This window comes from Onychostoma macrolepis, chromosome 07 (assembly GCF_012432095.1).
Source record: "Onychostoma macrolepis isolate SWU-2019 chromosome 07, ASM1243209v1, whole genome shotgun sequence".
Lineage (NCBI taxonomy): Eukaryota > Metazoa > Chordata > Actinopteri > Cypriniformes > Cyprinidae > Onychostoma > Onychostoma macrolepis.
Window position 1 is genome coordinate 31,425,592 of NC_081161.1, and position 25,816 is coordinate 31,451,407.

General features: G+C 36.8%; 4 protein-coding genes across 13 annotated transcripts in view; 2 read left to right on the forward strand and 2 right to left on the reverse strand.

Moving 5' to 3' along the window:
- Positions 1-64: 64 nt before the first annotated feature.
- On the reverse strand, positions 65-5,667 carry rab8b (RAB8B, member RAS oncogene family). Its single transcript, XM_058781803.1, has 8 exons — positions 5,367-5,667; positions 3,692-3,752; positions 3,297-3,357; positions 3,123-3,200; positions 2,956-3,045; positions 2,746-2,811; positions 2,578-2,628; positions 65-2,393 (listed from the first exon to the last, which is right to left on the reverse strand). Exons 1-8 carry the CDS (start codon positions 5,488-5,490, stop codon positions 2,301-2,303), a joined length of 624 nt encoding a protein of 207 aa, XP_058637786.1. The 5' UTR covers positions 5,491-5,667; the 3' UTR covers positions 65-2,300.
- A 1,191-nt stretch (positions 5,668-6,858) lies between these two features.
- dapk2a (death-associated protein kinase 2a) lies at positions 6,859-18,056 on the forward strand. Of its 6 annotated transcripts, none has more exons than XM_058781797.1 (14): positions 6,859-6,921; positions 7,133-7,216; positions 12,131-12,271; positions 12,426-12,547; positions 12,700-12,737; positions 12,981-13,048; positions 13,467-13,688; positions 13,834-13,972; positions 14,145-14,274; positions 15,315-15,363; positions 15,476-15,502; positions 15,612-15,764; positions 15,898-15,943; positions 16,063-18,056. In XM_058781797.1, exons 6-14 carry the CDS (start codon positions 12,987-12,989, stop codon positions 16,687-16,689), a joined length of 1,455 nt encoding a protein of 484 aa, XP_058637780.1. In that variant the 5' UTR covers positions 6,859-6,921; positions 7,133-7,216; positions 12,131-12,271; positions 12,426-12,547; positions 12,700-12,737; positions 12,981-12,986; the 3' UTR covers positions 16,690-18,056. The 6 variants fall into 6 exon arrangements, with proteins under 6 accessions (XP_058637780.1, XP_058637779.1, XP_058637778.1 ...); XM_058781796.1 differs by having other exon boundaries at positions 6,897-7,018; XM_058781795.1 differs by lacking the exons at positions 6,859-6,921; positions 7,133-7,216 and having other exon boundaries at positions 11,469-12,271.
- Positions 7,322-25,299, reverse strand: sh2d7 (SH2 domain containing 7). The gene is given in 8 exon segments (XM_058781801.1): positions 7,322-8,163; positions 8,250-8,903; positions 8,999-9,190; positions 9,603-9,786; positions 10,271-10,360; positions 10,524-10,542; positions 10,545-10,756; positions 25,280-25,299. Coding segments are annotated over 7 exon segments (1,275 nt in total). The 5' UTR covers positions 10,639-10,756; positions 25,280-25,299; the 3' UTR covers positions 7,322-8,121.
- herc1 (HECT and RLD domain containing E3 ubiquitin protein ligase family member 1) overlaps positions 23,825-25,816 on the forward strand; it is a 50,795-nt gene continuing 48,803 nt past the window's right edge. For 3 of the 5 annotated variants that reach the window (XM_058781789.1, XM_058781791.1, XM_058781793.1), the window contains exon 1: positions 23,825-24,051. The gene's annotated coding sequence lies outside the window, so the exon portion shown is untranslated. The remainder of the gene's footprint in view (positions 24,052-25,816) is intronic. The other 2 variants (XM_058781794.1, XM_058781792.1) reach the window with 1 other exon arrangement.

A 25,816-nucleotide genomic window follows, 5' to 3' on the forward strand; every position in this document is an offset into this window, starting at 1 on the left:
ATAATATAATATAGATTATTTCCTATGGTAAAGCATCATAAAGAATAAATCAGGCACTTGTAAATAACTTAGAAAAGATATTTTAATCTTTTTTACATAATCTGTTAACTCTGGCATATTACAGTACAGACAAGAAAATCAAGGAAGACATGTTATAAAATAGGACATAAAAGCTTGCATTGAATGGTCAGTAAGACTTTATGCTCATATGGGAGGCTGAGTGCTGTCACTGTTTCATTGAAAAATATGCAAATGTGCCTGCCTGCATGCATATTCAAAACATGACTACTGGGCAATTAAAGGGACAGTTCACACAAAAAGAATGATTCTGTTATCATTTGCCCACCCTCATGTTATTTCAAACCTGTATGACTTTCTACAGAACACAAATCAGCATATTTTAAAGAAAGTCTCAACCGAGTCTCATTGACTTCCATCGTATGGACAAAAAACACACACATTTCTCGTTCCAAAAATACTTTCTTTTATGTTCCACAGAACAAAGAAAGTCAGGTTTGGACTGACATGAGGGTGAGTTAATGAGGTTTTATTTCTGGGTGAACTATCACTTTAATTGGAAATGGCACGCCTCACGAGCACGAGCAGGGGTTCTTTCAAACAGATGCACAAAGCCAATAGAACTCGAGCAATCGTACACCCTTAAACATAAACAGCAGAATCAATCATTAATTCGAGTAACTTAGGTGAATTCTGAAATATCTAGGCTGATTCTCAGCATTTCAGTTTGTGTTCTCAATTTGTAACAGGCCCACATGGAATCTATACATGGAAAGATCTGCAGATTTACACAGAATTTGGAACATTTCTCATACACTAAGGTAATGAGAGTTTAGTACTCTCAGCTCTGGTTAACCATGTTTAAATGTAAAAGTCCATGTATTTGTCCCCCACAGAATCAGTAATAAAAGTCTGCAAATTCCACATGGGCCTGGTAATAGCCCAGTAAGTTCAAAGGACACTTTATATTACAGCTATTACGATCTTGCACTCTGTTTTTAAATGGCTGACTTCACAGGCGGGACTTTTAAGTGGTTTATGAAGTGAGGAGGTTCTACAAGAGACCCACACACACACACACAAATAACAGTGCATGACTTCAAAAAAAAAAAAAGATACTGTTGCAGTGGTGCTGTAAACACTACACGACTTCACACTCATAAGAGTCTTATAAAAGAGGGAATTACAAAAGACAATGTACAGAATACTGAGACAACATTTAAACGAGTTAAAAAAATAAGTATTAACAAATAAATCAATCTCACATAAGCACAGGTTAACATGCTTTAGGTGCTTCATATGCAGTGGTGAGTAAAAGATGCTTGCGTCGATAGAGTATAAAAATATAATACCATTAGTAAATGTAATACTGTATATACTAATATACAGGGCCTAGCTGGCTGCTGCTTCAACAAGCATTAGGAAACGGGTCCTAGCCCTCTTTCTTTATTCTTTTGTCTTTCTTTTTCATGCTCAATATATATGAGAGATTACAACCAAAAAAGAAAGAAAAAGAAGGAGAAATTTTGACTGTTAGTATCCATCACAGTTTCGATTTCTTTTTACTTTGGTCTCTGTTGCAGTTAAAGTTAATGACATAAAGTCAGGGAAAGGGGGAAGACTAAGACCTGTGGAACATTGCTTTCTATTCCACAGTTTATTGCGGCTTTGGAACAGTAACTAAAAACACAATTAAGTACATATAAAATGGGTGACTTAAAATATAACAAAACATAACGTTCAACAACAACAAAAATTATATATATATTGCATGTCCTTCAGTTTGACCAATATTTAACTGTCAAACCATCAGGTTCTTCAGTCACTACTTTAGGTCCACAATCTTTATTGTTTGATATACTGTAATCTCTTCATATATTTTCCTTCATTAAATGGTGCTTTAATAAACCATATAAAATCAACATGACTATAAATTGACTATATGTAATTAATTATTTTAAAGATGAAAAAGGTTCTCAAAATTCAAATTAGGCTACACTAAATTGGGACAGATCCAGGAGGTTAAGGGGTAGGTAGATGGACATTTTGGCTTAAAAGGAACGTTTTGGGAACAGCGCAAGAGTCCTTTATCTAGCACACTCTCGTCATGACCTTCAATACGTATAGATGAGGCAGGCTAAAGTCCAGAGCTCTCAGCAGCAGCTAACAGCTGAAAGTCCAGTGGTACTGTAAACCCTCACACAAACACACACACGCACGCGCGCCAAACACACAAAGAGAAATGAAATCATTCACACACTGAGGCTGCAGAAGTTGCCGGGTTAGAGCAGTGCGCAGCGGAAGAAGCTTGGCTTCTTGGATCGACTCTCTGTGATTTTCACTGCTCCTCCTCCTCCCGAAGGGTTATTCTCATTCTAAACACAAAGATGCAAGCAAACAAGAATCCATTCAGCATTAGTGTTAGCCATAAAACCACATGTAAAAGTTTTTTTGGACACAATAAAAACATTTCCATAATATTAACATCTTATATTTCTGTATTTGAGTCGATTCAGGATGATAAACATTTTCTACGTGATTGTAATATTTCATTCTCACCATTTTTCTGTTTAATCTGGTCATGATGTCTCTAGCAAGAGTGACAAAGGCCTAGCATTGAAGAAAACATGCCATTAGATTAGATCAGTAAAAAATGCAAATCTTGTTCAAATAAATTAATCAACATTAGATAACTAATTCTTTCCATAAAAAGAGAATTTCCCCCACCTCTTCAACATTTGTGCTAGATTTTGCACTTGTTTCCAAGAACTTGATTCCATAATCAATAGCTAGCTGTAGCAGAAAAAAAGGGAAATGTTTAAATAAACATATCAGCATTTTTACATACTAGCTTGTTCTGGCTCGTTTCTGGACTGAGGTTTGCTTCATAAAATAGATTTTCAGTCATTTGAAAAATATTTTTTTAATGATACATACCTTTTCCCCTCTTTCTTTTGAAACTTGCCTCTTATCATTCATGTCACATTTGTTACCCAATATCATCCGTTCCACATCTGATGATGCATGCTAATAAAACAGACAGAGGGAAAATGAATCTCACTTTAAATGAAGTGAAAACTTCATGCATTAGGTCTGTTTCTCACCTCTTCAATGTTCCTGATCCAGTTCTTGATATTGTCAAATGATTTCTCATTTGTGATATCGTACACCAGCATAATTCCCTGTGAAAATGACAGAAAAGAAACACATAGATTAGGCAACGTAAGCTGTGCAGAAGCATATCTAGCATTATTTGCTCAAGAGAATAAGACCATTACCATTGCTCCTCTATAATATGCAGTGGTGATGGTTCTGAACCTCTCCTGTCCAGCTGTATCCCTTTATGGCAAATTTAAAAAACACATTTAAAATATTGTTTGTACACAATAATAATAATATACCAGGCTTGCCCAAACTTTTTACTAAGAAAGGCCAAAAAAATCTAAATTGATTGAGGGTTGTGGGGCTAATGTAAGTCCTGCATATTATCCAATTCGATCCAAATTCAATGATATGCAAAAGCAATACAAAAAACAAATTAGAAATCAACATATGCTTTAATGGAATGTTTCCCCTATTTTTCCCCCATTTGTGATACAGTATAGCGACCAAATCTTTTCACAGGTTTGGGCATCTTTGCTTTATAAAGTATAATGCAGACTTGTGCTCTCACCAGATCTGAAGCTTGATCTTCTTCCCATCCAGCTCAATTGTTCTGATTTTAAAGTCAATCCCTGCAATAATAATGTTTAGAAATAAGTGATGTGAAACACTTCATCTCAAAACCTAGCATTCACACAACACAAATCAGTCCTATCATGACACAATGTGAAACTGACTCATTTCAGAACACATCACGAATCTTTCCACTTAAAGGGGACTGTTGCATTAGCACGTTTTCATGGCGTAACCATGGAGATGGACTGTGTAGAAAGGTCAGAATGGTGTAACATATGTCTGACCGACACAATGGATGCTGTGTTGCAAAAGGCTTTGCACATGCATTTAAACCTGTTGCATTCAGTAGCAACAGAACGTGGCCCCTGATTATGGCAATTATGAGAAAACTTGGCAGTGTGTGTTGAGGCATTCAATCCTGCCACCAGTGAAAGCTCAGACAGGACATGGGACAGGAAGTGACACAGCAGTATTGTCCATGGCAATAGGGGAAGTCTGTGGCATAACAACGACAAAAGGTCAAGGAACTCTCGCATGGGTTTCACACAGGAAATGACATATTGGACCACAGTAGAGACAGGCTTACCTAAAGGTGTGTCAAAAATATCACAACTCTGAGCTTGGTGACCTAGTCCATGTTTGTACAATTTCTTGTGACGTGTACATTCTGATTTTGAGGGTTTCATATTCTACAATAACACTATAGGTCCGCTGACTTAAGAAACAGATGCTGCTTCTGTAATAGTGTTAAAATCACCACGAAAAGGAAGTAGCTACAAATCTTTTCTTCCTATTGTGACGTACATCCGACTGAAACAGATTACCGAAAAAGAAAAAATGCAGGGTGAGGACTTGGATTTTGATATGTGGGCGTGGCACCCAAAGGTGAAAGCAGATGAATGTGAGCTTGCAGGGGCGAGGTTTAAGTGTCACCAGAGAGAAGTCTGTCGTTTTTCCCAGAAAGGTCAATTGTGACACTTTAATGAGATTAGAACATGAAAAACACATTACACACATGCACAGATTAATTGTTCGAAATAGGATCTATAACATGTATTTACAAAACATAAAAGTAAGCATGAAATACATTTTAATTTCATGCCGATTTTAAAGTGAAAGTGTACGTAGGAACTGATGTACCATCACAAAAGTAACATCACCATGGTGATCAGATGTTGATGAGATAAGCCACCTGCGACAGCGCACACACACCCAAGTAAAGTGCTCGCTCTGGCCCTCTTGAACTCTTGTTTAAGTGGTAAAACGTGAATCTACTACACGTCTCTTTAACCACAGAAACGAAAGTGTAGTCCAGCACACACCGCTAGCAGCACAGCTAATCACAATGCAATCATGCTAGCTCTACAAACGCAGCATGCTTGTAACGTCTTGTTCAAATGACAGATTAAAGTAGTATATTCCAAGTGATCCTGACATTTCAGTATGTAAAATCGGGCGTTTGTCATTTTAAACGCTAGTAAAACACATGTCGATGAACAGCTCAAGTGAACGGGCTGTCACATCCACGGCCTCTTCCTGTCACTTCAGCAGACGGTCACATGTGTGTGTAAACCTCCATGTAACTCTATAACAGCTTACTTCTCCTCCCGCAGGACTACATAAGAGGCATTCCTGTAACGTACACTCAGAAAGCACAGAGTTGAACTGACCTATAGTGGAGATGAAGGTGGTGTTGAACGCGTCCTCACTGAATCGAAACAGCAGGCACGTCTTGCCCACTCCGCTGTCTCCGATGAGCAGCAGTTTGAACAGATAATCGTACGTTTTCGCCATGTTTTCTGTTTCTCCTGTCTGGCTACCTTGCTTTGGCTCGGTAGCAGAGTAACGGTATTCGGCTAACGGTACATAAAAGATGCGCTTGAACTTGTGTTTCCGACTTTGCAGCTCACAGTGAGTGAAGAGGAAGAGGCTGGGCGTGTCCGCCGTAGCGTCACCGAGCGAAAGAGGGTTTGTTATTGGTAAGGAAGATTTGGTAAATCATACTTTTGACATTAAAAGAGGATAAACGGGGGGAAATATGAACTAATGATATACCAAGTCATAATTATAAGATAAAAAGTTGAAATTATGAGGAATTTGTCATAAGGATTATGAAAGTCAAAAGTTTTTATTTCATAAATATTACTTTTTATTTCATAGTTTTGACTATTTATCTCAAAATAGTGACTCGCTGTCTTAATTTTTACTTTTATGATTATGACTTACTATTTATTTTTTTATGTCAGAATTTCCATTATACAAATCGTTTCTTATATAGCAGAAAATCTTTCTTATTCTTCTTAGTTTAAAAAAAATAGCTAAACGTACTATATCTCTTTATTTATGACAATCTCATGCTATTTTTTTTTCCTTTTTCTATTTTCATATTTATTTATTTCTCTTTTTCTGTATGTTGTATGTTCAACACAACCTACTGTGTTTTGCAACTGCTCGTGTTTATTAAATATAATTTGATTGTCAATTAGAAAAACTGCAGAAGGTATTGCTAATGGGATTTTACTTCATCGCAGTTATTCTCTTTTAAACCCTTTCACTAGAAAGATTCATTCGCTGATTTGTTCAGTGATACATTTTTAATATTAAAGCAAGATGTTTGAATATGTGAAGAGGGTGGAGAATCTATACGTGCGTTAGGTGTTTCGTCCAAAAAAAAAAAAACCACTTCTGCATAGGAAACACCCGTATTTTCTCGCTTTTCCTAACTCCTTTGGAAGTTTCCTCCGTTCTCGCAGTGCAGTACTTAGATGCATTTCCGGGTCACGGGCTGAAGAACGGAGGAGCAATGAAACGAAGCAGCGTCAATTTGTTACAGTGTTGAGACACACCCTGTTTCTTTCACATACATCTGTGTAATACCGGACTTTTTGATCCAAATGATTCATGATGCGGTGTTATTTCACTTTGTCATATTAATACCCACATCTATGTCAAGTTTCTGAATTATAAATTATATGATTATCATTTTAGGGACAAACCTGTTGTTCATACCAAATTTCCCTTAGGCCTATTTGATTTCTTCATATGCCATTTTTGGTTTTTTTAAACAATCTGGAAACATTTAAAGTGTGGTGGAAATAATGAATTTAGTTTGTAAATGTCCCCGCCTGCTGGAGGACACTGAAACTTAATCACCACCGTACAGTTCCTGAGAAAGTCTGTGTGCTCTGGAGCCACAAAGGGCCTGATAAGTAAATCTCCTATTGCGTCAGTGTTTTCAACGTGTTTGCATTTAATCTACCTTGACATGTAAAATAGTACAGCAGATTAGAACATCTGGCCTGTCAGAAGAACAACAAACATAGTATGTTTCCCTGGTTAAGAAACTGATGTCGGTGTGTGTGACTGTTTGCCTTTAACAGTCATGAGGAGGGATTGTTTTGTTATCTTGTATGACCTGTCAACATGTTCCCCTCAGTGAAATGAAGGTAAACAGACTTGGATGGAGATGGAAAGCTCTTCACTTTGAGAACGTGATCTTCAAGACACTTGATTTCATCATGTGAGTACTGTACAACTTAAAGTATAAGCATGTATAATTATCATGAATCGTAAGTTTTTCATAAATCTAATACAGTGAAGCCCCTTAAAGACTTTCAACCCTGAGTTTCAAGCTTGATGGCTAAAAAATGCAAACACAGTTTATTATATAGCATAAGGCTGTTAAGAAACCTTTAAAAGTTGACCTGCATTGGCATGAGGTTGTAAGTGGACCAATATTTAAAGTCCAAACCATTTGGAAATGTCTCAGTGGCTCAGAGATGTGATTATATCACTATCCATTAAGTCAGCTATTATCCAAATTGGCAATGGGTCACATAGCAATAGTGGTGGGCAAAATGACAAGGTCTGTTCTAAACTTTTTTTCTACAGTTTATTCGATATGAATATAAAATAGGGAAGCACATCACTTTAAAGGAGATAGAAAGCACAAAGCAGTCAGTCTACTCAATACTAACCTCATACAGAACACTCATTGTATATTATCCCCATGCTTTATTCAGTTATGGGTTCAGACGTGTAGAGAAAGACTATTGTATCATACAAACAGTGTGGATTGCTGGATTAGGGTTACAGAAAATGTTAATAGGCTGTGAGCACTATACTAATTACAAAATACTAAATTACGCAGGTCTAGTCTACATTGAAAGATAAAGTCCTGGGAGAATAGTGGGAAATTCAGTCATAACGATAGATATAATCAGAGCAGGTGTTTTACCATAACCATCTCATTGTACCATTGTATTTGCATAAAATATTTCAGTATTTTGTAAGGGTAGAAACCATACTGTACTGAAGTTATGTGTATATTGTGCACACCAGCATAACAAATGACTTTAAATGAAATATTAAATGAAAACATTAAATGAAATATTTTTCTCAGCTTTTGCATTCACTTGATGACTATTACTTCTTATTCTCCAGTCGAAGTTTCCACCACTTATGATTCTGTAAATAATAACAGTTTTTTCATTTATACAAAATAATCAGTACAAAAATTATTTATATTTCTTTGATATTACATCAGGTCTCACCTTCTTGCCCAAGATGCTTGGTGTGTGGGGTTGCATTTCATCCAAACTTGCATACGTGTTGCTGTCTGTCACTCGGATGTCCTCATAGGTGTTGCTCTCAGAAATGTGTTCGTAGGTATTACTGTCACGTTGTTCAGGTATGTCTTGATAGGGGTTTTCTGCTAGAAAGATGTTGTCAATGGGCTTTACACGGTTGTCATATTCTTGCCCGGGCTGGTCCATCTCTCCAGCACACACCACAGATGAGGTCTGGTAGAGTGGGTTGGGCTGTAGGGCTTCTTGGTCAGTATTGGGCACTCGGCAGGCTCCACTATTGCGTTTTTTAAGATCAAGGACAGCATAAGAGCAGGAGGCTGTTTTGGGTGGAGCTAAAGGAGGTTGTTGAGGGGTGGAAGGCATAATGTTACAAGAATTAGAGGTTAAAGACTGATTGTTTTCATCGTGGAGAGGCAACTTAAATTGAGAGTTGCAGCCCTCTGTGTCAAAGGTATCGCTTTTTTTGCCATTTTCTCTCTCATCGCCACCTGACCTTCCAGGTGTCCTTGATTCTGAAAAGCTGTGCTGTTCTTGTGATGAATTTGTACCAGGAAACCCGGCGCTTAAGGAATTCCGAAGTGGTGTATTCTTCTTTGGCAATGGTGGAACTTTCGCACCCTAATGATTTTACAACACAAAAATGAATTTCAACACTATGTATAAAGGTTTTACATCATAGAATTAGCCATGGTTACTAGAGCTGACTTGGTTACCTGAGACAGGCTGTTCCTGTCAATAGAGGTGGAGATTGCGAGTTTCCGGCCACTTTTAGAATACAGAACAGGAGGCGTGCTGTGCGGGACATTGCTAGTTTGTTCCCATAAACTTCTTAGAGCCTTAACGCTAACACCCGCATTGACTCTGGGGTTATTTTGAACCACATCATAAAGCTCATTTTTGCCATCCTAGAAGAATGACGATGCAAAAGGACATGCATTGTAAAACAATGTTGATATTCTCTTTGTTTTCATGTATTTAAAGGTGAACTTTGTATTAGTATTTTGTGCTTGCCAATATGCCCTACACTCAAACAATATCCCTTCCGATGCCATTAATGATTTATTCACAGTTAACCATGATTTGTTTTTTTTTCCCATAAGCAAATCTGTCTAATAACAGGGGATTACCAAGATAAAGTGTGTGAAATTTGGCTGGTCATGTGATCAAATAAAGGCTACTTATATTAAATAGATTCTTCATCTAATGTGATTGAACATGATTTTAAAAGTACTATTCATTTCTTTATACATAAGACTTTTTTAATGAAGAATAATTAATGAGTGCACCTTTAAAAAGAATGCAAAGTATGATTGATACCTCTTCCACAGAGTCCATATCTGTGTTATATGAAGTCAGATACTCTCCAAAAGGCTGGATCGGTGTGGTTTTAAAGTGATTGATCAGCTCTGTGAGACTGTTATGAGTGGTGGAATCACCAGAAACGACGAACAGGCCAGTCTTGGTTTGATTTATGACGAAATGGCGACAACGATCCTGTCCTCTGTCAGCATAAAGCATTAGAGAAATTAAACAACTGAAAACACTGCAGCTTCAAACTGTTTTTTAAAGGTTAGAACCATTAGCTAGTTTATTTTCCCTCTACATTGTAGGGGTTTTAACATAAGATAGGATCTGCTTAAAATGACAAAATTTGGTAACGCTTTACAATAAGGTCTGATTTGTCAATATTAGTTAACATGAACTAACAAATAACAGTACTTTATAGAATTCATTTGTCTTAGTTACTGTTCATTTCAACATCTACTAATACATTTCAAAAGGTTTTAAAATTTAAAAATATTTTTAAATATTACCATCTGTGAACTAACCTGAACAAACAATGAACACTTGTATTTTTATTTCCTAATGTTAAAGATGATTAATTAATTCTTATATTGCTTGTTGTTAGTTCATGTTAGCTAATGCATTTAAGAATGTTAACAAATGAGATATTATGGTAGTTACAGAAAAATGGTTATTCTTACTTGTATGAAAGAATATATCCAATGGCTTTTTCGCTGAGTCTGATAAGAAAGCAACCAACATTCTTGTCTCTGAGCTGATCTTCTGCTTCACTGCAAACAGCAACAGTTACCACAGTGCACCAGTGCAACCGCCTCAATTCACAAACATAAACATTTGCATCTCCTTCACCATTACAGTATTTAATTTGTTCTGATGCTTTTACAGCTCATGATAAATCAATTAATAAACCTCTTATCTCTCAGTAGTTCTTACTGTCTGGAGATGAAGCCTGGAACCAGGGCGGAAAACTTCCATCACACAAGATGAGCACAGCCTGAGTCTCCACAAACCACTTGAGGATGTGCTCCTTCTGTAGTCCTCTGTCCATGGTGTGGTCTTCCCCTGTTCCTCCATTCTTTCCATCTGCTTCTCATTTAATTTCTCAGATATCTTCATCTTCTGGTACAAGGCTGCCTCTATTTGCTCCATTGTGAGCATCTCCCTCCCTGCACAAATGCACTGCACGCATCCAGTAAAGCCAGCTTTCCACCGTCAAACATTCATAACATCACTCACTGCAACAGGAAGACTGGCACACTTCATTTGCTTAGTTTCCTCCTACGTAAATGTGTGATCTTGCAAATGTAAAAGGTTCTATTGTTTGAGTTTATCTGCCTGTAGTCAGTAACGACTTACGGGTTTAGTGTGATTTTGTTGCACTATCTTTGGAAGGTTCTTCCGCCTGAATTGCAGTCTTGAATAAATATCAAAGATTAAAAACCTGGTTTGGATTTGGAAAACAGATTGGATCAGGAACTAACCACTGCACACTTTTAAAGTATTAATATGTATATGAAGAGTTCAGATGCAAAAGTTAGAAATTTTCTTCTAAAATGAGCATTTTTATCAGGCTCTTATGTGTAGGTTCAGTATTTTCACTTTAATGGCAGTGAATAGGTTCTTTTCATTGCCATTTAAGTGAAATATCTGAACATAAATATAGGAGCCTGATAAAAATGCTCATTTTAGAAGAAAATTTTAAATGGCACTTAGAGGCTTTTGCATCTGAACTCTTCATACATACAGTATATATATATATATATATATATATATATATATATATATATATATATATATATATATGCATTTCGGAGGTTTATTATTATTTTTGTGTCATACTACCAATGTCAAATAGTTCACATTATTGCCATGTTTTGATACATTTTGATGATTTTGATTGTCAAAACATAAAGGACAATGGGAGGCAGGCATGGATTTTTAATTTTAATATTAGGCCTCACAATTTGCATGTCAGGTAGATATGTGCATACATTTTTATGTAACATTTAATTTTAATAGAGTGTTTTTGATTAAATGATAGAAAAAAAGAATCAGTTAGGAATTAGTCCTAAATTTATGCTGAAGCAATATATGCTGTTCTATGAGGAATGTTTCCAATTAATGAATTAAATCCAATACATTTATATCTTTTTGATGGGGCAACGAGTGAAAAAGGTCTGTAGTTTAACAGTCAAAATAAATGTCTCATTAAAATAAATAGTGGCAAATAATACATACTAAAAACACTTGGCATGCTCGTTTTTGTTATTTACTTAAAAGTATTTGCAAGTGCTTTATTACCTCATTACAAAAACTACATACAACTGTTTGTCACATGTTTAAAATGATAAGCTTTAGCACATGTCAGCAGTAAACAGAATAGAAGAGTGAGACCACGGACAACATTTATCATTCTGACTTTGACCCACAGCGACAGCAACGACCGTCCAACCTAGATATAATTCAGAAGAATCCCTTATGTCGTGTTATTTTTCAGTCAAGGGACAAGCCTGTCAATCTGTTGTCGTTTTTATACTCAGGCATGAGTTCAACAGGTGCCGTGTCCACATTTAGAAACACGCTGCTGCTGGGACTCGTGCTCTTTTCCGATGGTCTGTGAAGAGAGTCGCGTGAGCGCATGACAGGATTCAGAAACGTAACATAGTTGTTGGTGATGACAGGTAGGTACATTTCTTGTTCTTTTATTTACTTTTAATAAATACATTAGACATGCAATTGTCACACGAACTCTTTAGATTATTATGTTACCGCTGTGGGGAGCGCATTTGATGATTTATTATTGCGGTTACGTTTAATTTCTTTAATTTTCTACAGTTTGGAAAATTAAAAACAAATGAAGGGAGTGAAATTACACAGTATTTTTGGAGATCTGCTATTTATCCGGTGTTGTAACGATCACACCTACCTCCAGGATGAACGATAGTCGTGTTTGTCAGGTAAAAAGTGCTTATTTTTCGAGAGAAGCAGCTAATGCACATTAGAAGTGTTACAACATGGGAAGCATATCTTGTCAGTTAGAAAATACCTGTCAAAATAGACTTTTTCCATTGTGCATTTTGTGAGTTTTCCATTTTTTTCTATATTCCAGACACCAGATTTCCTTGGATAAATTTAGGCTAAATATAGGTGAGGCCTCATCCTTATCTTGCACACTAAAGTAAGATCTAAATTTGTCCCACCATCATGAATGAAATATTTAGGTCACAACAAACCATATAGTACTGTATGATTCGCTTTATTGTACTGTATATGCATTAAATTGATTTCTGACAAAGATTGCATAAAACAATTAGGCCTATACATTTTTGTGTGCATACTATTTGTTTTGAGTCCAGTAAATCTAATAATCATTTTTGTTTCTTAAATAAGATCACAATGGCTGTGTTCAAGCAGCAGCAGGTCGAGAATTTCTATGAGATTGGAGAGGAACTTGGCAGGTAAAAAAAATAGCTGTTGGTGGTTTATCATATACTTGCTGATTGCTGCAATACGTATGATACACATTACACAGATGGATTCATATATATATATATATATAGTTGCTAAATAGGGGGGCACGGGGTCATTCGCCTGACTCCAAAAGTTTTATCCCAGCACAATTCTAATGAAGATCAGAGATTGCTAAAACTGCATAAACAGTATGAAAACATCAACATTTTAATTGGGTCTCTGATATGATCTGAATATAACAACAATCTGCAGTGTACAAATGAAAAAATATAAAATAAAATACAACATATTATATACATTGGCCTTTAAGTGTCTATATACAGTATAAACACTTAAAGGATGCAACGCATTATGGTGTGTTGCTTGTGTCAGTGTGTGTTTTATAACTGTTCATGTGTTTTTCAGTGGGCAGTTTGCAATTGTTAAGCAGTGTCGTGAAAAGTGTTCAGGCCGGGATTTTGCAGCCAAGTTCATAAAGAAGCGTCAGAGTATTGCTAGCCGGCGAGGTGTGCTCCGAGAAGAGATTGAGCGAGAGGTCAACATCCTACAGCAGATACACCATCCCAATATTGTCATGTTACATGACGTGTTTGAGAACAAGACAGACGTGGTGTTGATTTTGGAGCTGTGAGTAGAGCTTGTATCGATGCTTATATAAATAATTTTGTTATTACATAAGTTTGGACTTGGATCATATTTTATGAGCGTATTCTATTAAATTGTTCACCTACTGTACATATCGTTATTGAGAGGAGATTATGTATATTTGCAGGGTGTCTGGAGGAGAGCTTTTCGACTTTTTGGCAGAGAAAGAGTCTCTAAGTGAGGAGGAAGCCACACAGTTTATTAAACAGATTCTAGAGGGCGTACACTATTTGCACACAAGAAATATTGCTCATTTTGACCTGAAGGTACAGTACACCCACTGGTCTCATAACACTGCCCCAGAACATTACAGTACGACACATTTGCGCTGACAAACGTGGAGTGCTGCAAAATGCTCTGTCAGAAGAATAGTGTGTCTTTGTGTGCTTATGAGTGTGGGTGTGCTCCTGTGTGTGTAATTTATTTTCCGGTTTGCAGCCTGAAAACATCATGCTTCTGGATAAGAATGCTCCTCTGCCCCGAATCAAACTCATTGATTTTGGCTTGGCCCACAAGATTGCTGAAGGGGTTGAGTTTAAAAACATCTTTGGAACACCAGAGTTTGTTGGTATGATACATGTTCTGTTTAAACTCTAAAGCCTGCAGCCTTTAACATGCACACTAAGGGACCATTCACACAGAACACATTTCTTAAAATGCATTGAGTCCTGCATTTTGAAAATGCAGTCATGCGTAAGACGCTGCGAAGACGTGAGTGCAACGGTCAAACGTGTTCGTCTAGCATGTTTACATAGAAAAATAGCACAAAAGCAGCGCAGTGGAACGCAAAAATGTGTTCTGTGTGAATAACCCCTAACACACTTTTTAAATTCTTAAAGGAATGGTTCACTCGAAAATTTTCACAATATTTACATCCAAGATGAAGATAAGTTTGTTGCTTCTTTGGAAAAGATTTGGAGATATTTAGCATTACATCATTTGCTCACCAATGAAACCTCTGCGGTGAATGGGTGCCATTAAAATGAGAGTTGAAACAAAAACGTCACAATAACTCACAAGTAATCAATGCGACTCCAGTCCGTCAATTAACGTCTTGTGAAGTGAGGGAAAGTGCGTGTTTGTAAGAAACAAATCCATTAAGATGTTTTAACTTAAAACCATCACTTCTAATCCATAGTAACGCTTCCTTCAGTGAAAATGATCCACCAGCATATTAGTTTAGAAGTTTTGGACTATTTTTGCTTGTAAACGGTGCATATTTCTCTCCTGATTCAGATATTATCAGTATTATGGATATAGGCCTTGTTTGAAGTTGAAAACACATTAATGATGGATTTGTTTGTTACAAAACACGCAGATTTCACTTTTTGTTGATTGATTGACCGAAGTCGTGTTGGTTACTTGTGGAGTATTGTGATGTTTTTAACAGCAGTTTGAACACTCATTCTGACGGCACCCATTGATTTAAAGCTGAATTTCATAAAATCTGTTCTAATGAAGAAACAAACTAATTTTGGATGGTCTGAGGGTGAGTGAGGTGAGATATTTTCCACAAATTTGAATTTTTGGGTGAACTATTCTTTTGATGATTTATTCCTCTACTGAGAATAATTTTTTTATACTTCATATTGTTTTTATGGTTTTCAGCTCCAGAGATTGTGAATTATGAACCACTGGGACTGGAAGCAGATATGTGGTAAGGATCTTTTTTTTTTTTATTTGTTTAATGTTAATTAAATGTAAATATCTCAATAATTTGACCTGTTTTTAAATGGTTAATAATCAACTTAAATGCTTTACTTTTATAGGAGTGTTGGTGTTATAACATATATTCTGTAAGTACACAAAAAACTTTTTTTTTTTTGTGAAGCCTATAAATGCATATGAGATTATAGCAAAGTTCCTATACGTCTAATATGTTGCTAATATGCTTTCTGAATGTAGGTTGAGTGGGGCATCTCCTTTCCTAGGAGAAACGAAGCAAGACACTCTGGGAAACATCTCAGCCATGAACTATGAGTTTGATGATGAATTCTTTGGCCACACCAGTGAGCTTGCCAAGAATTTTATACGACAACTGCTGGAAAAGGACACCAAGTAAGTGCAGAGGGCTGAGATCATCTAAGGCCATGCGTGTTTGATTGTGAGCTTTGTGTTTGTGACAAAACGATATATGGTGCTTTGTTGCAAGTAATATGGCATAAATTACCAACTTAATCATGTGTTTCAGAAAGAGACTCACAATTCAAGATGCCTTGAACCACCCCTGGATTAAGGTATGTTATGAGCTTGTGATTGTGTGCTTGAAAGACATGTATAGGCATTGATTTCTTAACTTTCTCTCACTCTGTCCTTAAATATCACTCTCAGTCTTAACCCCATTGTCTGTTGACAGTCTAACGAGCATAAAGAGGAACGCAGCAAAGCACCAGAGAGGAAGAGAGAGCGTAGGCAGCTGAAGACGAAACGTCTCAAAGAGTACACCATCAAGTCCCACTCCAGTATGCCTCCTAACAACACCTACATCAACTTTGAACGTTTCGCACAGGTGGAGGAGGACGTGTCGGCCATGGAGGGCACTTTCTGCCAGCTGGCGTCGGCCCACGACTCCCTGCAGGAAGACGTGGATGCACTAGTGTCCATCTACAATGAGAAGGAGTTGTGGTACAAAGAAGAAAGCGAAAGCATCAGACATGAGTTGTCCCAGCTTCGTTATGAGTTTCGTAAAGTCGAGGCCCAGAGGAGGGGCGTTCACGAAGACATGAGGAGTGTGGATGTCAGCGTTAGCCGAGTTAGCGAGCGATATAAGGAGAGGCAGACTCGATATGAGGCCTTACAAAAGGAGCTGTGTGCTGAGCTACAGTGGGTACAGGAAGTGGTGGGTTCTTTCCAGGTCACCTTCCCAAACTGTAGCTTTAGCAGCGTGTTTAATACAGATGCCAATGATGCACTGAAAGAGTTGCTGAACAGATCCTGTGGAGGAGACCTGCTGACAGGCAGCAATCTGGACCAGCAGAGATGACACATTAATAACCCCCCTCCCACTGATGACACATCGGCCAGATAAATGTGCGGAAGAGACTGTGCTGAGAATATAGACCTGAATAAAAGCAGGTATGGTCAGGCAGAGAGAACTATATACATGAAAAATATGTAACATAACTGTGTATGAGTTTATTATTTATGGTTAACAGGTTAAATTAGTTAATGTTTTTTTTATATATATTAATTGGGTCAATCCATCTCAAGTGTAAAGTTGATTGCTTGACCAATTTAATTTTCCTATTTTTTTTATTTGAGCGATTACCTCTATGTTTTGGTTTTGCAAAACCACCAGTTTTTTTATTATTATTTTAAAGGGGTCATCGGATGCAAAATTCACTTTACACGTTGTTTGAACATAAATGTGTGTTGGAAGTGTGTGCACACATCCATCCTATAATGATAAAAATCCACCCAGTGGTTTTTTTAAAATCCCCTTTCTCAAATCAGGCTGTTTTGAGATTCCTGTCAGAACGACGTAGTTCTGCACAGACCGATCCCACGATAGTTGATTGACAAGACCGTCTTACCTTAGACCCGCCCTGAGTGAGCTGAAAGCTGTCTGACTCCGGTGCAGGGGAAGACAAGGACGTCTCCGATTAAGCGATTGAGGTGCAACATAGCAGTCGTCATTTACTCCCGACATCTGAGCCGCTGAAGACGCAAAGGATTAACGTTACTTTCGTTTTGAAGTGAATGCGCCGATCCCCAATCTGCCTAAATGCATCTATGTTCGCGCGAATCATTCGTGATCCAGCTTCACCTACAGAAGAAGTGAGTATAAGGGTTTTTTATAAATCTTTGCAAATCGCCTTTCCTAATAACGTGCTAGTTAGCCAGTTTCGCGGCTAAAGTAAACAGTACTGCTCATCACCCCATGCAAGAGAGGGGCGGGGTCAGCAGAGCTCATTAGCATTTAAATCAACATGGACTAGAATAACTTGATAAAAACAGAGATGATTTTGACAGGGTAAAAAAGGTGTTTTTTACACTACCATTGAGAAATTTTAACCAAAATATGTTATAGACTTTTCATTAAGACCCTAAAGAATCATATCAGCTTGTGGAAAATGGGCATCCGATGACCCTTTTAAAATGTGCACTGGATGTTATTTTTTTATTTCAAGGAACTATAGGACTATCCTGAGCCAAGGTAATGAAGTTTCGAGGTTTCCATAAATGTTTGTTTAATTTATTGTGACCCTTGACACAAAGGCCCGTCACTGTAGTTAAACCAAGTATTGCAATACTAATACATAGAGGTAAAAAAAAATAAAAAATAGGAAAATTAAAATTGGTCAAGCAACCTCCATTGGACAGATTGACCTAATATATATATATATATATATATATATATATATATATATATACAGTGGTGTGAAAAAGTGTTGGCCCCCTTCCTGATTTTTTATTTTTTTGCATGTTTGTCACACTTTAATGTTTCAGATCATCAAACTAATTTAAATATTAAATACGTTTTTTATTATGAAGGGAAAACAAAATCCAAACCCACATAGCCCTGTGTGAAAAAGTGCTTGCCCCCTAAACCTAATAACTGGTTGAGCCACCCTTTACAGCAACAACTGCAATCAAGCGTTTGCGATAACTGGCGATGAATCTTTCACATCGCTGTGGAGGAATTTTGGCTCACTCTTCTTTGCAGAATTGTTTTAATTCAGCCACATTGGAGGGTTTTCGAGCATGAATGGACTGTTTAAGGTCATGCCACTGCATTTCAGTTGGATTTAAATCCAGACTTTGATTTGGCCACTCCAAAACCTTCATTTTGTTTTTCTTGAGACATTCAGAGGTGGACTTGCTGCTGTGTTTGGAATCATTGTCCTGCTGCATAACCCAAGTGCACTTGAGCTTGAGGTCACAAACTGGTGGCGGACATTCTCCTTCAGGATTTTCTGATAGAGAGCAGAATTCATGGTTCCATCAATTATGGCAAGTCGTCCAGGTTCTGAAGCTGCAAAGCAGCCTCAGACCATCACACTACCACCACCATGTTTGACTGTTGGTATGATGTTCTTTTTATGAAATGCTGTGTTGGTTTTACGCCAGATGCAACGGGACACACACCTTCCAAAAAGTTCAACTTTTGTTGCATCAGTCCACAGAATATTTGCCAAGAAGTCTTGGGGATAATCAAGATATTTTTTGGCAAATGTGAGACTAGCCTTTGTGTTCTTTTTGGTCAGAAACGGCTTTTGCCTTGGAACTCTCCCATGGATGCTGTTTTTGCCCAGTCTCTTTCTTATTGTTGAATCATGAACACTGACCTTAATTGAGGCAAGTGAGGCCTGCAGTTCTTTAGATGTTGTTCTGGGTTCTTTTATGACCTCCTGGATGAGTCATCTTTGTGCTCTTGGAGTAATTTTGGTAGGCCGGCCACTCCTGGGAAGGTTCACCACTGTTCCAAGTTTTCTCCATTTGTGGATAATGGCTCTGACCATGGTTTGCTAGAGTCCCAAAGCCTTAGAAATGGCTTTATAACCCTTTCCAGACTGATACATGTGAACTATTTTGTTTCTCATCTGTTTATGAATTTCTTAAGATCGCGGAATGATGTGTTGCTCTTTAAACATGTTTCACTTTGTCAGACAGGTTCTATTTAAGTGATTTCTTGATTCAACAGGTCTGGCAGTAATCAGGCCTGGGTTTGGCTTTTTTTAAACTCAGCTTTCTAAAATAATGTGGTTAATCACAGTTCTTTCATGATTTAATAGGAGGGGGCAATTAATTTTTCACGTAGGGCCAGGTAGGTTTGGACAGCTTTTTTCCCTTAATAAATGAAATCATCATTTAAAAACTGCATTTTGTATTTACTTGCATTATCTTTGTGTAATATTAAAATTAGTTTGATGATCTGAATCTTTTAAGTGTGACATGCAAAAAATTTAAAAATCAGGAAGGGGGCCAACACTTTTTCACACCACTGTATATACACAGTATATATATACTTTAAGATTACTGCTGTTAGGTAAAGAAAAAAATTAAATGGTGCTACAAAGTTTCTTTTTTCTTCTGTTTTGTCTTTTTCTCTTTTGTCTATCAATGTAAAACAGATCTGACCATTTTGAGTTGTAAAATCACAAAACAAGATGTTATGTTTTGATTTATTATTATTATTTTATTAGTTAAAATCATGATGCTTCCTTTTATTTGTTACGTGATCAGCTGTAATTTGTTCAGGCAGTGTTTACACAGAACATGTTGTCCACCTTTGGTTATTTGTGTACCAGATCAGATTAAGTTGAAATGGCAAGTGAACCAAGCTTATTTGATTAAACCCTGTTAATTTATTAAATATGCCACAGTTTCAGATTCATATTTTTTTCCATTGCTGTAGTGCTTTAGAGTAATGTGTGTTTATTTTGAATGTGTGTTTAAATTTATGTATTTAATAAGTACAGAAGGGCTGATTGTTATGTCTGCATGACATAAGTCGCTATGCTTAGTAAGATGATGCCCCTTCCAGCATGTACTCATGGACTTGTCAGAGTGTAGAGTCTTTAAACAATTGACTACACTATTGGAACAGCTGGAAAGCAATGTTGATTCTCAGTGAACTGTTGGAGAAGCTGTGAACTCTTAATCCATGTCTGATCACTCTGCTAGATTCTGCATATTACTGGTGAGTAATACAATTAAGCTTTAGCATTATAGTATTTATTATGTGGTAATTGTTGTATCTCTTAAGGTATTTTATATGCATTGTCTTTTTCAGTGTATTTATGTTACATTGCATTCATTCTTTCATGCTTTGAAGACATTCCTTTCTTCAAAGCATCCTTTTAAGGTCTGACTGCTGTACTCTTATAAATTTAAATGCATGCATGTTGTAGGATACACATAGTGTTTCCTTATTATCTATGTCCAGGGTTTCCGCGGGTCCTTAAAAAGTCTTAAATTTACTTTATCAAATTTAAGGTCATAAAAAGTCTTAAATTGTACAAGAAAGTCTTAATTATGATTTCAAGAGGTCTTAAATTTGGGTACTGACCAGAATCACGATGCAGCTTAATGTGACGATTAAACTTCAAAAAGCTATAAATAAATATGAGCGCAGCACGTTTCAAAGTCCGGAAATCCAAAAATAATGTAAGAAAGAATGAAGAACATCACACCTCTGTTTATCAATTTGCACTGGCTACCAATAGCTACGACCACTGGCTCTGCACCCCTTTACCTAAATTCATTACTTCAGACTTGTGTGCCTCTAGAAGCTTACGTTCTGCAAGTGAACGTCACTTTATTGTTCATCCCAAAGAGGCACAAAATCACTTTCACTGACTTTTACATTAACTGTTCCCTCCTGGTGGAATGACCTGCCCAACTCAATCCCAGCAGCTGAGTACTTAGCCATCTACAAGAAACGGCTAAAAACACATCTCTTCCATCTTTATTTGACCCTCTAACTCTAGCACTCTCTATTCTAATTCTATTCTTTAAAAAAAAAAAAAAACCTTGCTACGTGTACTGCATTAAGCTAACTGAGACTTGTTATAGCACTTGCATATCATTGCTCTTTTGTTGATTTTGATTGCTTCCATTGTCCTCATTTGTAAGTCACTTTGGATAAAAGCATCTGCTAAATGACCAAATATTAGTGGCTCATATTATTTTATAGCACTTGCTATTCAATTCTGTATATTATTATTTTTAAGGAATTATGTAGTTGTTTAATTGTATGCACTTAATTATTGTCCTAACCCTAAACATACCCGTTGGTAACCCTCTTGAAATATTTAACCTAATTTATTTCAATATATTCTATATATTCTGGTTTTAAATTCAGTTTTCTTGGAAAGAAAGACTTGTGTCTGTGACAGACTTCAGTTCATTAGCCGCAGCGCTTCACGTCTGATGTGTGACAAACTTAAAGTGCAGTAAATGGTAAAACACTTGTGGTACAAATTGGTGTGATTATTAGTACTTTAATAAATGTAAAATAATTTGAATACAAATACTAATTTACAACATCCAGCATCACAATGAACTGTTTTGCACAGCTAAAAAGGCTAAATGGAGATTGCTGACTCCCCCTCAAACGGTTCACGCTAGCTCTTACATTAAAAATAAGATGGAAAGATAAAAAATGAATAGTTTCCATGGATCTAGTCTTTGCATCTGTTTGTTTTATGTTTGAATCAGGTCTCCTCTGTTGGAGTAGACAGCGCTGTCCCAAAAAATAGGGTCCTAGAACTGCAGGAACATTAGGTTTTTTGTTCAGACCAATGTGAAAATCGACCCATGTTTTTACCTTGCAAACACGCAGAGCTGTAAATGTGAACTGGTGGGTCAAGAAGATAATTCATTATAAAAATCTAAACAGTAAAATGTGTTTGTATGTTATTTAATTAATATAATAATTTATTGATGATAATTGTTTAAATTAATATAATAATTAATATTTTTGACTCATCCATTTTCTTAAAAAATGGTTTAAAGGCTGAAATGTGAAGTGTATCATTTTATAAAACTTTTTGTTTTCCTGAAAACTTGTATCTGAACTGTAAATCATGCTTTTTATAGTCATTTTACAGTTTAATAGTTTACCATAGACATTGCCCTACCCCGCTCATATGGTATTAATTTTATTTGTGCAGGTCTTAAAAAGTCTTAAATTTGAGCTTAAAAATCCTGCAGAAACCCCGATGTCTCTTGACAGAAAGTGTTTTTGCAACATTTTTTGTGGGTTTTCCCCTAGTGTATCTGTCATTGTCACAGTCATGCTGTCATAGAAAAAGAACACAAAACCAGGTTGTGCAAGTTCATCTGTAAAGCCGAACCACTGACCAGGATCTTTAAGCGACACTGTCATGCCGATCAGACTTGTTTTTCTCTCCTGAGCAACACAGAGCTTTTCATTCATGTGCTGCAGCTGTTAACCCTCTTACTGATGATTTGTGTGTGGTTTCAGCAGAAAAGGCAGAACTCTAGGAGGCAAGCTTGACATTTTTCAGCTCCAAGGGGATGCGTTTACAAAGTAAAAAAAAAAAAAAAAAAAGTACAGTGTACCCAGATGTCAGCACAAGGCATTCTACTGTGACGAGGCTTATTTTCCACTTCAATACAGCATACCAGAAATCAGTCCGGAAAAAAACTTGTTTTTGCATTATTCTTTTAGTCCAACAGGAGGCAGCGTTCACCTCTTATTTACACTTGGACCCACAGACATGTAGTCCATGAGAAGTACACTGTTGTTGGGTAACTCTGAGGGCAGTGACTCACTGGTGTTTGGCTGCTGTCCCTTATAAAAGTTGGACAGGTCAGGGATGATCCAATGTTTTACTGCAATTTAGGAAACAATTTTCAGGTCTTGAGCAGCCTGTGCGCATGTGCTAAATCATGGACTCTTCTGTCAGTTTAAGCCTCAGTAATTCATTCTTATTAATTTAATGGCTTTCTTTGGACTCACAACCACATTATCCCATCTTTTTATTAGACTCAGCGTGCGTGAACATGCGCTGCTGTGTGTGCTCAGATAGTTCTGGAGAATGTTTATCTGTTTGTGTGCAGGACAGATTAAGTCGGCCTTCTTTAAATCATTATTTTTGTTTTATTCACTCTGTAGTTGACAAGTTGTCCCACTAAAAATTAAAACTTAATTGCTTATTTAATAATATTTTTAAGATAAATCCAGTTTATGATTACAGTGACGTGTTAAATAGAGGAATAGGAAATAGTTTTTTTAAATAATGTATATTAAACATTTAACAGTGCACAAAGAATATACTGGTGTAAAAAAAAATGACAAAAGCACATAACACAAAACAGAAACTAAAATTAACATGAACTGAAAATATATTTTAAAAACCTTAAAATACTACTAAATACAATAATGGTGTATAAATAATATAATAGTATATAATAATAAATACATTATAACAGTGGGAAACTGGGAATATTGCATTGGCTGTGTGTGTGTTTGTGTGTGTGAGAGAGAAAGAGAGAATGCTATTGCATCTCAAATTATTTAAAATAACGAACTACTCTTGCATATGCATGTTACATAATTCTATAAGTGTGTATGGCTGCATATGTATAGTCGCTCAGGGTTGTGAGCGCTGTTGTTCTGTGCAGTGGGTAATGAATGATAGGGAGGGACTGAGCACTGAGCCTGCCGCTTATTTCAGAGCGACTGAGTCGTGAGGGATTGAGCAGCACTGCTCTCCTCACTCCCAAATCTCAAATATTCAGCTTTACCAGGTCCTCAACCCAGCGATTACGAGCCTTTTCTGTCATGCACTGTCACATGCAGGTGCCGAGGGACCATTAATCACCATGAAAGCCACTTTCGTTCATGCATTGAATAGGCCTTTGGCAGTTTATGGTAAGCTCCAGCCTCACCTTTTCAGTTCTTTATTACCACAGCAGCCGACAGGTTCCAGCCATTTCAAACGCGACATTATGTGTAGTCTTCTGAACTTGCATTTCAGTGATTGAAACAGCCTATGTGTCAAATGCATGCCTCGTACATTGGGAAGATGTTTGTTTGGGTGCATGATTTTAATGTGAAATATCAGCAGCTGAGCTGACTCATGTAAAGAGAGTGGCGGAGGGGAGTTGATCACAGCCTGGCAACCATAGACAAGCAGCTCCACAGCCCGGCTAATGCGACAAGCTACCCGTGCTATATAGTCATACACTCACAAGACAGTTAAGTATTTTACTTGAGGCTCTATTAATGTGATAATTCAGTCAATGTACACAACATAAGACGTGAAGTTATTGAATAATTTCAGTGTAGTGGATTAGCTTAGCTTGCTGGCGTATACTGTTCTGTTAGCTATGCTAACAAGCTAACGCCTTTAAGTTCCGCTTCACTTGCAGACGCGAACACCGTAAGACGTTTCTTTTAAATATCTTTAACAAATATGCTGCAGGTCTCGTATGAAGATTTAAGCAGTCGGATATTTCTGGGGAACGTATCTTAAGTAACGCTGTTTATGCGAGCAGTGTTATGCGGTGGGTTAGCCAGCTGAATGAATAAGCAAACCGCAAGATTGTCATAACCAATACCGTTAATCATTGCAACGCAAACAGCTGGATGGAAAAATCTATCTAAATTTCAGACAATTAAAGTGCTTGTTAGCAAGATGTGATAATGTCTCTGGAGCAGAGGAATGGGTTAAATAACCTCATTTGCTGTTGTAACAATGCATTAGCTGACAACCTGTAACTTTAAAAGTTGGATTCTGTAATATAACTTGCTGTATGAATTTGCTAGTCTGTTGTTATTCATTGTGATAAGATTATGTTTAGTTCAGATTTGAATATACAGCCAGTTTCCTTTACATTAATCAAAATACTGTATTGCCCACATACCGTCTCTCTCATATAAGTAATATTTTATCTACTGGCAACATGTACTTTAGTATTATAGGATTTATTACATGTTATCATAGGCTTATGAAATAATTTGAACAAGATTAAGGTGCTAAAAGCTGAAATGGTGTATTTTATCAGGTGTAAACCATGCATTGCTTTAGGTGTGTCTGTCTTATTTGTGTTTATGATAAGATTCAACAGACAATTGTGTAAGAAGATGAAAATCTTACCCACAAAGTCTTAACGCTGGCCTGCTTATGAAAGTTAGCTGACTAGATAAATAAGTTAATAATCAATGGGATGACTCAAGACCTACATTTATGCATGTGTGTTCGGGCTGAGTACCCAAAGGCTGTCATATTGCTGTACGGATTCCAGGCTTTGATAAGTGGATTGGCAAGCTGTCAAGTATGTGTCATCACAGCCTCATCTGCACTTGATGATCTTTCTAGATAAGTCAGTTCTGAAGTTCATTTTTTGTTTTAGGAAGAATACATATTTCATCACCTTGTGTTTTTAATTTCTGTTTATGGTTCCATCAGAATGCTTAGTTGCTTAGTGAGGAAAAGTGGTTTCTCTGCTAATGTGTGTGAGACAGTTAATGTTTCAATTGATTCACTTTGGGATGCATGATCTATCAGGGCCATATTGGTTATCGACTGATAATAGAGATTTTGTTGATTTAAATTTATCTGTATCAATCCATATTTTATGTACCCTGCTATTCAAAAGTTTCTTTTAGAGGATGTATCTTATGCTGCATTTAT